Here is a 12852-nt window from a genome sequence, read left to right as displayed (position 1 = left end):
GCTTACCTGTTGTGGCTGTTTGGTTAACGCTGACTACTCATGTGGCTCCTGAGCCCGTCAGGACTGAATGTCGCTGGTAGAGAAACTTTTTCAGCATGAAACAAAACAGCTATGACTTCTGCTCTGTTAGATCTGCAGCTTGACTTTTACCCATATAAGTAACATTTGTAAGTGAATATGTCCCTGTCTGTAGCAGAGGGAGGAGTGATCTTATTGAAGGCATTGCTATATTTCTGTTAGAAGTCATATGAAGAGAGAGGACTATTAGGAAATTCTCCCAATTTCAGAGTTACCAGAGCTTCTGGTGTTGCAGCTAGCTATATAAAAATTGTAAAAACTTCATCTTTATATGTTTTCAGGGGTTGGATTGTTGTAACTGTGGGGATCCTGGAGAGATGAGGGTTTTTTTGATATGTTTTATTGGATCAGATGTGTAATTGGGAGGGATATCAGGCAAGCTTTTTTAACAGCGTTCCTAGCTATACAGTTGGTTCAATAAAAATTACCATGACCTTCTCCTCCCCTTGTCTCTCAAATGTTTTCAAAGTATTCACTTTTCAGATTGTAATTTTTCAAGCTTGTTTTCTACTTCAGTAAATTATCCTGCAGGCAATTCAAACAAAAATCTTTAGTGGTATTCAAAATGCTTGTTTGCATGTAATCTGTTTTTTCCCTTTGTGAAAAAAGGAATGACTGATACTTGGACTTTGCTGGTGGCCTCTTCCTGGAAATCCTTGCTGAAGTAATTAGTTTTAATGGAGATAGTCATTGGAGCCGGGAGGACTGCTTGGATGAATGAAGATAAAGCCAGGAATGATCAGTGAGGAGGTGTGCATGTGCGTTCGTTTGGTGTCTGCTGGAGAGGAGGAAAGAGGTGATTTTTTTTTTTTTTAAAAAAAAACCCTCTTAAGCTTGCTTAGTAGGCATCTGTTAAGGTATCTTTTTCAGCAGAATTTGATTAAACTATTAGAAAGCTGAGTCTCAACAAGAAGCTCAGATTGAATTAAGTTAGGTGATGCTGCAGGTATTGTATAAGGAAGGGGTCTTAAAGGTCTCACTGAACTTTGAAAATACCACCAGAGTTGGTTTAAAAAAAAAAAAGTTTTAAGATTTTGCATTTCTGATATTTCTGACATTTTCCATTTTTGGAAGAGGATTGTGGAGAATTGGAGATGTAGTGAAAGGTTTTTTTTAGATTTCAATCGGAGGGGCTGGGGCAGAGGACAGCTCTAGCATCTCCCACTTGCTGGTCACCAGTTGGACTGAATTCTGTTCGCACTTATTGAGCTCTATGATTCCGTGGCTTAGGTTTCAATCTCATGCATTTCTCTAACCCAAGATTTGAATCTATGCGGTCTTAATGTTGTATTGTTATCCTTTGTATTTACTTAAATCTGCTTGCTATAGGTTAGATCAACATGAACCCCATACAATTATGTCTTTCAGTGCCAATTAATGTTGGGTAGTTCCACATGAATATTTGTAGTGAAACTAGCAGCTTCAGACAAATGGAGGAGAAAAATGATGCGTCAGGCCTAGCTGAAGGCTTCAGGCTTTAATTAATTTGTTATTGGGGTAAGCTTTATATAAAAGTGCCTTAGTTTTTCTGTTTTATCTGTGTGGTATTTTAGCACTGTTCATACTGCTGCAGTGTTTGTAGGGTTTCTTAATAGTAGTTGAAAGGATTTCAGCTTCCATTACTACCATCTACAGCAGGGCTGTACAGCTAGCAGGCTTTGGGCTGCATGCATCACCCGAGGGATTAACCTAGTCCTAGGTGCTGCTGCAATCCCTCTATACTTTCTGTAGTCAGACTTGTCTCCTTTCTTGAAGATTGTCACGATCATGGCACCCCGAGGTCATCTCGTGTATGCTCCCCCTCCATCTACCACCTTCTGCTTCCTGTCCCTACCTGGGGGTGGAGAGGGGGCTAAGGGGTGTGGATGGGATAGCAGGAGAGTTGCTATGCAGTGCAGCGTGCAACACACGTATATGGTGGAGGGCCTGTGGCCCCTGGCCACACGGGTTGGACAACCCTGATTTACAGAATAGATTTAATAACATGCATTTGACTTAAGCACATAGTTTCACAAAACGCTTTATGTGGAGAGTGAATCAAAAGTTAAAGAACTCTTCTTCATTTTAGAGGAAGTGTGTGTATATGTTTAAAAAACATGCGAGTGTGAAGAGTCATTGTTTCTTACCTAAATCATGCTTAATAGATTTTGAGGGCAGATTACACCATTAGAATAATCTACTCTACTTCCTGCATAATAGAAAGGTGATTGCTGCTAAGTGAATAATATCCAGTGTACCAACACTTGCAAGCTATAGGTATGTGTATATGCGAGTGTGAGTTAAATCTGAAGTAGATTTATTGGTGGTGAAATGTCAGCCAGTCTGTTAGATACTTTTTGTAGATTCAGTATATTTTCATCTTTGGGTCTTGTCCAGTTGTTTGACAGACTACATTTTACTAATCAGTCTGGTCAGATTTCTTCTTCAGAGACTTGCCCACTTTCTTGGCAGACCTGACTCGCAGAGCGGGATGAATCCTCTGTTTTTCCCCCCCTACCGCTTCAGAGTTTCAGTTGAGGCAGCAATGAAACTGAAAGTAGTTTTGACACTTGTAGGCAATTAATCAGCAGTGAAACTATGTATATGTTTGTCTCATGCTGATACTAAAGGAAACTGTGCTGCTGCAGCCACAAGGCTCTAATACAACAGCTGTGCTGGCAAGGCATGCATGGCAACTGACGAGGCATCGGCTGTTAAAAGGGTCCTAAAAACTGATAGAAAATGCAGGTGCCATCTACTTGTGACTTCTGTTCTCTCCTGTGTAGTAGTAGAAATCTGTTGTTCACATATTTGATGTTGTTCTGCTAGCAGAGTTCTACTTGCACAAGGGAGGTGTGAGTTTGAATATGCTCTTAGCTGTGTTGGCAAAGCTACGTAATGTAGACCAGGCATTACAGATTTCATAGATGTTAGAGCCAGAAGGGACCTTGCAAGGTCTTCAGGTCCAGCCCTCTGCCCAAGGGATGGGAAGTTAGTTGAGGTTGGATCACCCCAGGAAGATAAGCATCCTGGCATTTCTTGACTGTATCCAGAGTAGGTGCTTGTACCACTTCTGGGGGGGAGTCTATTCTAGACTCTGGAGACTCGGACAGTAAAGAAGTTTTTCGTTATGTCCATTCTAAAACGGTCTTCCAGCAGTTTGTGACCATTAGACCTTGTTTTCCCTTGGGGTGCCCTGGTGAGTAGATGTTCTCCCAGTTCCTGGTGCACAACCCTTATGTACTTATAGGCTGCCACCAGGTTCCCCCTGAGCCTTCTTTTCTCCCTTATGGAAGGCACGGAACAGATGAACCTCGATGTAACGTCTCTTAGTTGGAATGGAATGACTTTGCCATGTTAGATGCTGTAGCAGCCATTGTAAGTGAGCCTGCGTGGACAAATGTGACTTCAAAGAGGGTAAAATGGCAAATCGTTTTCATGGATACATGATCGCTGCCTGCATCTTTTTCTCAGTGTACGCATGCTTGAATATATGCCATCCTTACAGGTCAGGTCCACAAATCCTGACTTGCACAGGCATTCTGGTTATCTGCACACCTGCACTGGATACATATAAATGGATGTGCATATGGATTTTTGGGGTCCCTTTTCTAACCAATCAGAATACTTAAGTGGAGCAATTACAGTGGATAAAGGTATAGAGAAGGTTATATGTTCAGTTCAGAAAAGGTGTTTTGACAGTGAAAGATGATTTGCTATGGATTGTAAAACTGTCTGAGACATTAATGGGTCATTTTCTAGTACACTGGTGCTCAACCTCCAGGCCACAGGTAGATGTGGCCTGCAAAGCTGGTGTGAATAGCAGGTGAATGCTTCTGGATTCAGCAACAGGGGAACGAAGGATATAAGCAGCGGCAGTGCTGTTCACCCACACTGATATGCCAGTTTGCTCAGAGCTTTCATGCGGCTCTGGAGCCCAGGAGCTGTCAGAGCCATTAAATTTCCCCTCCCTCCTCTCCTCCACTGCAGCAGAGAAAGGAGGATCCAAGTAGTAGCAGTGATGTTCAGCTCATAGGCTCCAAAACTGCATGAAGCTGTGGCTCCAGCCAGTACCCACACTGACATATGGTGGGCTCAGAGCTTACATACCATTCCAGAGCCTAGGAGCTGAATGCAGTCACCATTCCTCCTCCTCTTCCTCTTTCCCTGCTGCTGAATTTGAGGGAGGAAGGACAGGGGATGGGAAGGACGTGGTAGGGATACTCAACTCCCAGGCTCCAGAGCTCTATAAAAAAAATTAGCAGCTGAAAGGGGAAAGTCAGTAGTCTCCCACCCTTGGTGGATGCACACCCACAGGGCTCTAGTGCAGCACAGGCCTGGCTACAGCAGCTGAAAACAGCAGAACAGAAAGTCACTTCAGAGAAAGGCCCATTGTAGAACATGGTCCCACTCCAACTGTATTCCCAAAGCATATGGTTCTCCCTTCAGAGGGCACTAGGAAGCACAGGCAGCTAGGGCAAGGTACAGTGCTGGCAGCTGGGCAGTCTTTATCGCTCCTCCCTTCCCACAGGCCTGAGACCCTTCCAACACTAAACTTGGTAGCCTGTCAGCCCCTTCCAGGATAATGCAAGCCAATGGTCCATCAGCCTCAAACCCTGCTGCTGCACAGGGCACTATCTCAATTTTAAAGTTGAATTATTTTTATAAAATTTAAAATAATACTACAGAAGATTAAACCTTTTTACTTTGTAAACCTAAAATCGCTAAAAATGTAATTTTTCCTTTCTAATGGTATTTAAAATACTTTAATATTAGGATACAGCAACCCTTCCCCCCCCCCCCCCCCCAGTTGAGCAACACTCTTCCAGTACAGCAAAGCTCATGGGATGGTTCTCCTGTGATAGTTGATCTGCACTTGATCCTGGCTTGACTGAGTAAAGCACCTTTCCTGATTAAGTATTTATTACCTGAAGATAAAGATAAGCAACAGCGGGGATCAGCAGCCTTTACGGATTATAGTGCAGCCTGCTGTGATCCAGCGTTCCCTGCACTCTCACTCTCTCGCCTCTACCCCCCTCCCACCCACGGTCTTTGCTCCCTGTCATCACCTGGTGCTGCAGATCCCTCTGGGCAGCAACCATGTTGAGGGGCAAATTTGGCAGCAAGGGTAGAGAGCAGGTAGGGCTGGAGCATCAGCAAAACCTGTGCAAGTATGGGGCAGAGCATGGTATCAGAATGCTGGAGTAAGAGTGGCACACAGTGGGCAGAAGGATCCTGGCGGTGCCTCCTGTGGCTGCTGCTACTCCATGCTGACTCTTGTATAACAGTGTTAAAAATCCCTAAGACTCCAGCCTAAACAACATGGCTCCCTAAACTACAAAGGAGGCTTGAAAAATCTTATGAAAAGAGCCAGCAAACTAAGAAATGGTATAAAGTACATAGCAATGATAGTTCAATGTAGATAGCGGCAAAATAACACACATTAGAAGGAACACTAAACCACTGGTGCAGACCAGTGGCTTCTAGATTAGTTGAGGCATCTTGGTGGATAGCTTGGTGAAGGCATCTTTTTTTTAAATTATAGAGACAGTCTGATAAGCAGAAAGTATATTGGATTATGTTTGGAAGGGAATATTATACAAAATAAGGAAATACATAGTAAAAGGGTAAGTCTACATCTCAAATAGTGTGGTAAAATCTGGTCTTTCATCTTGGGAAAGACTAGATATAATGGAAATACAAAAATTATAAAGAGCAACAACAAAATGACTAGCCCCCCTGGAGCGAGTTTTATGTGAGATTTAAAGACCAGGAATGAAAGAAGAAAAATAGGAAATATAGTTGATGTACCTAGTAACTAACAATTGGATGAAAAAGGCAAAGCCTTTTATTATTTTTCCCATAAGAACTTAGAATTAAAAGGCAGTATGTGTAAAACCGATACCAGGAAGTACATTTTGATCCATCTACAACTACATTAAATAAAGAGATATGATTGCAAAAGAAAAATCCTTGGAATTCTTTAAAAGGATTAATGTTTATGAAAATCTGTAGTTATCTCTAATTAGGATGAAATTACCAAAATGCGTAAAATCCTGCAGTCCGGGGAAAAAATAATCTCCCCTTGGTAAAGTGAACAATTGGATGTATTATATCTTCCTTTAAAGTATTGGGGGTTGCTTGCTGTCTCCTGTTGGTTTGATCTTAAATGACAATTTCTCTGTTCCTAGAAGTTAAATCAGGTATTGATCTCCATTCACATTTTGAGTAAGGAATGCTGCTTGGGCTTGTTATTTTTGTGGTGTAGATGCTAGTTTCTGAGAGCTGAACCAAGACTGTTTCATTTAAGCTGCTGATAATCATAATGTGAAAATGACTTCCCTTATGATCTGGGCTAGGAGATGATAAAATTCTGAGTCTGCTTGCCTTTCTCCCCGTGCCATTCATTTCACTCCTATCTAGATTTGTCCCCTTCTTATGGGACATTAAATCTTAGCCGCAAACAGTTTTGCTTCTTTGTAAAACTCAAACAGCTTAACCACATGAGGTCAGATGCTTTTTAAAAAATCCACTTAAATGCAGGTTTATGCTCAGTGCAGGCCTGTACATTTTCTTAATCCCTATCATCTTTTTACTGCAATCATTCTTTAATTTTTCCATGGAGCTAAAAGTTAGCTAGCAAGCCATTATAGGTGGATGCCATGAAGAGGTGGGAGTGAGAATTTTCAAGATTGTATCCAAACTAAGAGCAGAACAGACTAAAATAAACTTTGTTTCAAAATCTCTATTCCAAGGGTCCTTCCAGGGAATATGTATTTTAAATGGAGAGAACTCTAATCATACAATAATGGCATTTAATGGTTGTGACCATATTCTGTGTTAGACTAAGCCTGGAATTGGAAAGTTTAAGATTGACCCGAACTTCACATGGTTTTGATCTTTGTTTGAACTGTGAGGTTATTTCAGTCACGTCGTGGAATTTTTGTCTTGTATTAGTTTTGGCAGGAAAAAAAAGTAGCAGCAATTCAGATAGCTTTGCTAGTTAGCTAAAATGTATTCTTTACTCTGTTTATGCAAGAAGCACTTGTACTTAAGCAGATGTTCAGGAGGATCATGTAAGGAAATGACAACAAAATCATTTTTTTCTCTCTCTCTCTTTCTCTCTTTTTAAGGAACGCTAACTGGATAGTATCAACAAGAGGCTAGGCTGAAAAATAGATTAACAACCCTATTTCTCCAGAGAGTTGGAAGGAAAAGTTCTAATTTGATTAAAATTTTGCCAGCCATGAAGAGTATTCTGATAGAAAGCTCTGAGTCGGTGAATTTGCATTCAACTTCTGGGATGAAATGCACATTGATTACACAAAAGAATTACAGAGAAGGATGCTGTGGTACAAGGAGTTTTCTTATCTTCTGGTTACATCTTTTACTATAAGATGTCAGGTGTGGTGTAGGTTTATTTCCTTTTGGAAATTACTTGATTGGATTCAGTAGTCTCACAATGACAAAAAAAAAAAAGAGTCGATATAGTTCTGTTGGATCATAGCTAAATACATTGAATCCTGACCTATGTGCCAGATTTTTTTGCTGACAGTTTCCCTGTGGAGTAGAATCCTTCTCTGCTGGTAAGCAATACCAGCTCTTGGATTGAAAAAGTTGTGAGCAGATACACCTGCATCTGCTGTCAGCTGCTGTACCAGTTGTGGCCCTCCAGGGTGTATTTCATGTCCTGCTGACACAGCTGATGAGTGGAGCCATGCAGATCCCCAAGAAGTTGCCCAGGTGTACATGCACACCGGCAGTTTCCCTGTGGTGGCTGCTGTCTGCTCCCAGAACTTCTGGCATTAAATGCATCTTGGCATAGACAAGCTCTGAGACCCAAACAATGCAGCGTATATAATCTTTATAAAATAAGCATGTTTGTGGTGGCCTTATATTCAGCAAAATAAATTTTCAATTTCTATTCAATTTGGTCTCAGAGGCTGTGTCCGGATGAGCACAGCTGCGAAGTATGTGCACAGGGATGTGCACAGAGTGTGCCGCTGCTTCTTGTCCCCGGGGAAGCAAATGTCCACGCTCATGAGCATGTCCATTATGTGTAAAATCAATTACTATCACTATCAGCTAGATAATTAATTATATATAATACTCTCCCACTGTAAGAGTTACAGGGTTGAACTATAACTTTTCTGACATAGTCTGGCCTCCAAGAGAAACTGGGACCATATTTTCACCATGGATCATTTTATCTAGGTTTTAAGAGCTAAAGTTTCTCTTGAATCACAGTCCAAAATGAGGCAGTAAGCTGTGGGCTGACAAATATAAGCAAATCTTCAAAATTCTCCTAACTTGCTGTAATTATAATGGCTCCCATAATAAGCTTCCCTTTTTGGAAACCTTGTAGCAAGGGTTGTGGTATTCCACTCTGCCCTTCATATGGTGATGAGGGTTTCAGTTTTGGTTATAAAATCCACCACTTCTGTAACTTCTAGTGGACTCCAGGATGAACATGAGCCGGCAGTGTGACGAAGCCATCAGAAAAGCCAATGGCACTTTATCGTGCATCAGCAGATGCATGACGAATAGGTCCAAGGAGGTGATACTTCCCCTCTATCGGGCGCTGGTCAGACCGCAGTTGGAGTACTGCGTGCAATTCTGGGCGCCACACTTCAAGAAGGATGCGGATAACCTGGAGAGGGTCCAGAGAAGGGCAACTCGTATGGTCAAGGGCCTGCAGACCAAGCCCTACGAGGAGAGACTAGAGAAACTGGACCTTTTCAGCCTCCGCAAGAGAAGGTTGAGAGGCGACCTTGTGGCTGCCTATAAGTTCATCACGGGGGCACAGAAGGGAATTGGTGAGGATTTATTCACCAAGGCGCCCCCGGGGGTTACAAGAAACAATGGCCACAAGCTAGCAGAGAGCAGATTTAGATTGGACATTAGGAGGAACTTCTTCACAATTTGAGTGGCCAAGGTCTGGAACGGGCTCCCAAGGGAGGTGGTGCTCTCCCCTACCCTGGGGGTCTTCAAGAGGAGGTTAGATGAGCATCTAGCTGGGGTCATCTAGACCCAGCACTCTTTCCTGCTTATGCGGGGGGTCGGACTCGATGATCTATTGAGGTCCCTTCTGACCCTAACATCTATGAATCTATGAACGTTTTTCTTCCTCTAAGTAATTGATTTAGTAGGGCTGACTAGCTGTTATCCTGTTTGGGAGTACTAAATAACATAGCAGGTCCGATTTCAAGAGTTTGTTCGTTGTATTTCGTTACCATTCTCTGTAAATCCGCTTTAAAATGATCAGTTAAACATCTAAACTTCTTTACCAAGTTGATGTTGCTTTTCTAGTGTACAAAATTAGTTCGTTTAAAAAACAGCTTGTGTTTTACTCCCCTCCTATTTCATCTTATAACGCAAACTAAAGTTTTTCTCAGTTTTGATTGCTCCCTGTCCAAAGATAATTACCAGTTTAATCTTTTTGTCAATGACTTGTTGATACCTGCGTAGTTGCAATGTTCAGATCTTGGTTTTGGAAAACAAGGCGTGGTCTCTCTAAGTGCCCAAATATTTGTAAGCTAGATCTTGTCTTTACAACATCTGCCTGAGACAGCTTTGCAAACCCAGTAGCATTTGTGTTGTGTTAGTCAAAATTTTTTAATTTTGAGTTTTGAATATAGGATATGCTGCAGTATGTAACGGCAGCCATTGCACACCGTAAGCTTGCAGGTGCTCCTGCTCCGATTTAGAAAAGTTCCCATTTAGAGGGTCTTGCTTCTCTGCTCAGGGTCAGACCAATGGCTGCATTTAGGATGAGGAAGGGATTTTACCCTGCGGTCATATTAGCCTGGGCTATAAGGATTTTTGTCTTGTTCTGGGAGGGGGACATTATCGATGACCTCATTCTCCTGCTTCCCCTGTGAAGATTTGGGAGATTTAAAACAAAAATGTATGTCAAGGGTTTACAAATGAGGGAATGCCCAAGCAGAATGAGAGTTAATAGAAATAACCTGGAGACACTGATGTGAGAATATATTAGCATGGGATTTAATTCAACACATATCCATTGGCACAAAGGAAGGTGTTAGTCATCACTTCAGCCGTATCATTTCCAAGAAGTTAAAAGAAAACAACATAACCAGTAACAAGAAATAAGATTGTCTGTCCGTTAGTTTACCTTTCACTCCAAAATGTTTTGTGTTCGCACCATGCATGCTGGCTTAACCATATTTGCAGTAGTGCGGTGTGGGAAAGCACAGCCGGATGGCACTTCTGAAGGACAGATACGCAGTGGTAGCAAAGTTGGGTCTGGTGTGGAATGTCCTGATGCAGAGCGTCGGAAAGGACCTGTCAGACCAGTTGTGCAAATATGGTGGGAGAGCCTGTTCACACTGCACAGGCAGTGTGCTAAACTGGTTCTGGGCAGGCAGCTCTGTGCTAGCGCAGGCCCCGGGCAGTGACAAGACACTTCAGGGTTATTTACAGTGTTCTGTAGACAACTCCTGGCCAGCGGCCAAGCGGAGAGCCAAGCACGCTAGCGGAGTTTTGTTTAGAGCAGGAGCATTTTGTCAAAAATTTCCCATAGCTGGTGTGCAGAAGTGTCCTGATGCGTCCCTGGGTGGATCTAGATATTTGAAAAGAGAGGTTGCAGTCCCCTCACCCTGCTCCGTGGGCAGACCATGCCACAGCAGCTGATGGCCAGCAGGTGAGACTCCCTGCCATTGCTCTCAGCACCCTATTCCCTCCAGTGCAAACACCTCCCCCTCTCCAGGAGGGTGCAAGGGGAGGGAGACCAGCCTACTGCCACTGCTCCTGCCCCACTGCAGCCAGGGCTTTGATAAGCAGCAAGATAAGGTGTAGGGCATGGCTGGGGACAGTGGCAGCAGGGGCAGGTCTCCCCCTTCCAGCATGTGCTCCTGGACTGCAGGGGACACAGGGGGGCCAGGCAGGGAGCAGAAGTGCCTGCAAGCTCACTGTTACTGCTGTCCCCAGGTGATCCTGGGGAAGGGGAAGCCCCATGACTGCTGCTGCATGGGGTTCCAGATCTGTGCTCCCTCCCCCCTCACCATGTTTGCTGTGCTGGCCTGGGGACTCCAGCTGCAGGAAGCAGCTTTGCCAAGTACAGGGCAGGGCTGGGGATAGCAGTGTCAGTGGGCAACTTTTCCCTCCCCATCCTTCCAGGCATTCCTGCTCTCTGCCAAACCTGCAGGTTACCCCCGGGGTTTGGAGGCAGGTACTGGAAAGATGGGGTAAGGATCACCCACTCATGCTGCTATTTTCAGCCTTACCCAGCACAATGCACAGCTGCTCCCTTGCTGGAGTGGGGCAGGAGTGATCCTAGGGCTTCCCTCACCACCAGGTCACTTGGGGACAGCAGGAGAAGCTGGTGGGTTCCCTCTTCCTTGCCTGCTCCTTTTTTGGTTCCCCAGTGTCATGTTCTACCCGTGTTTTGGACACTATAGGGGACCCATGTAGCTGGGCCCATGGGGAAATAGAGCTGCCAGCATGTGACCTTTACTTGAAATCAGGTGCAGCCATCCCACTGCATTCTCCCTGGATCTGGTCTGGTCACATCTTTACCAGTGGTAGCAACAGTGGGATTGGTAGCATAGTTCTCAGAAGAGAACATAGTCCTCCAGTATTTTTTTTCCCTGCCACCCAGGGAGACAGTGTGTCACTCACTGGACTCTGCAGCTGTAGCAGGGAGCAGAACATGCCAACTTCATGATCCTGACATACTGCAGGGAAACACAGGCTGACTATGGGCGGTCTGTTGCCATCTGTCACCAATCAGACTAAGGAAGCCTGCAGGGCATACTTAGATATGGGCATTGCCCCTCCTTTGCCCCTGGATGCACAGTGTAAGCCATGCATGCTCTCCACTCTTCAGGGCCTCCTCATTCGCATGTCTGTACACGGGTCTCTGGGTAAGTTTTTGTTTTGTTTTGTTTTATTTTTCTTCCTACCAGGAGAACAAACCTGGGAGAATTCTCCCAGATTATTTGAATGTATGTACGCAGCCAAGGTTGAAGGTAGCTACTTGTATTTTAAATACTGTAATCCATTCCAGCTTGGAGGATGCCTGTCCCAATGGTTCTCAACCTTTGTGATCCTATGGCTTACCTTCCCCCTTCAGCCTTGCTTACCATCTTTAAACCTACCTTTCATATAGTCCTGTTGCCTGGCATATGCCAACGATGCCCAAGATGTCTCTGCATATGTCAACTCTTGAATAAAAACAGTTTACCTGCAGTTACATGGCATTGAGCCTGGCCTAATAAATAGCCTGCAGAACTGCACTAAGGTGGTATTCCTGCTTCCTGTTCAAAGAGCATTGGCTGACATCTCAACGTGGTCTTGCAGACTATGGAAGGGGGATCAGCTAATCTACCTCTGCGGCCACTCTTGTGGCTTATCTGTACACAACCACTGGTTGACAGTCACTGGTCTAATTAGCATGATCCTCGTACCCTTCAAGGGTCTTGCTGCTGCTAGTGCTGCTGGATCTGAATTTGTAGTATCAGCAAATGGAAACTTTATTTCAAATGTCACTGATAAATCTGTAGTATGAACTGAGTCATGACAAAAATTTGGAACAAAACCCCGCATGTGAGCAAAAATGAAAAGCTTGCTTTGTGTTCCTATTTCTGTGCTTTCATTGGCAATGATGACCATCAACAGGACAGAGGCCAGCATATTTTCATAAATATTGTTTAATAATTGTATAAGTAAAAAAAATCACCATTTTGTTTCTATCCTTAAGGGTTTCTTTCCCATTAGATTTTGGTTTGGGCATGGGAAGAGGTTATTCAAGGGATTAAAAAAAAAACAGTTCTT

The 12852-nt window shown here is 43.7% G+C and overlaps 1 protein-coding gene across 4 annotated transcripts in view; it reads left to right on the top strand.

Moving 5' to 3' along the window:
- Positions 1-12852, top strand: part of CTDSPL (CTD small phosphatase like) — a 113537-nt gene that overhangs the window by 8482 nt on the left and 92203 nt on the right. For 2 of the 4 annotated variants that reach the window (XM_019499400.2, XM_019499389.2), the window contains exon 2: positions 688-874. The exons of the other annotated variants lie outside the window; for them this stretch is intronic. In XM_019499400.2, the coding sequence (XP_019354945.2) occupies positions 796-874 (79 nt within the window). In that variant the 5' untranslated portion in view covers positions 688-795. The remainder of the gene's footprint in view (positions 1-687; positions 875-12852) is intronic. 4 annotated transcript variants of the gene reach the window in all.

This window comes from Alligator mississippiensis, chromosome 5, assembly GCF_030867095.1.
Source record: "Alligator mississippiensis isolate rAllMis1 chromosome 5, rAllMis1, whole genome shotgun sequence".
Classification (NCBI taxonomy): Eukaryota; Metazoa; Chordata; order Crocodylia; family Alligatoridae; genus Alligator; species Alligator mississippiensis.
Note: the sequence above shows the minus strand (reverse complement) of the source record. Positions and strands in the feature narration are given on the sequence as shown.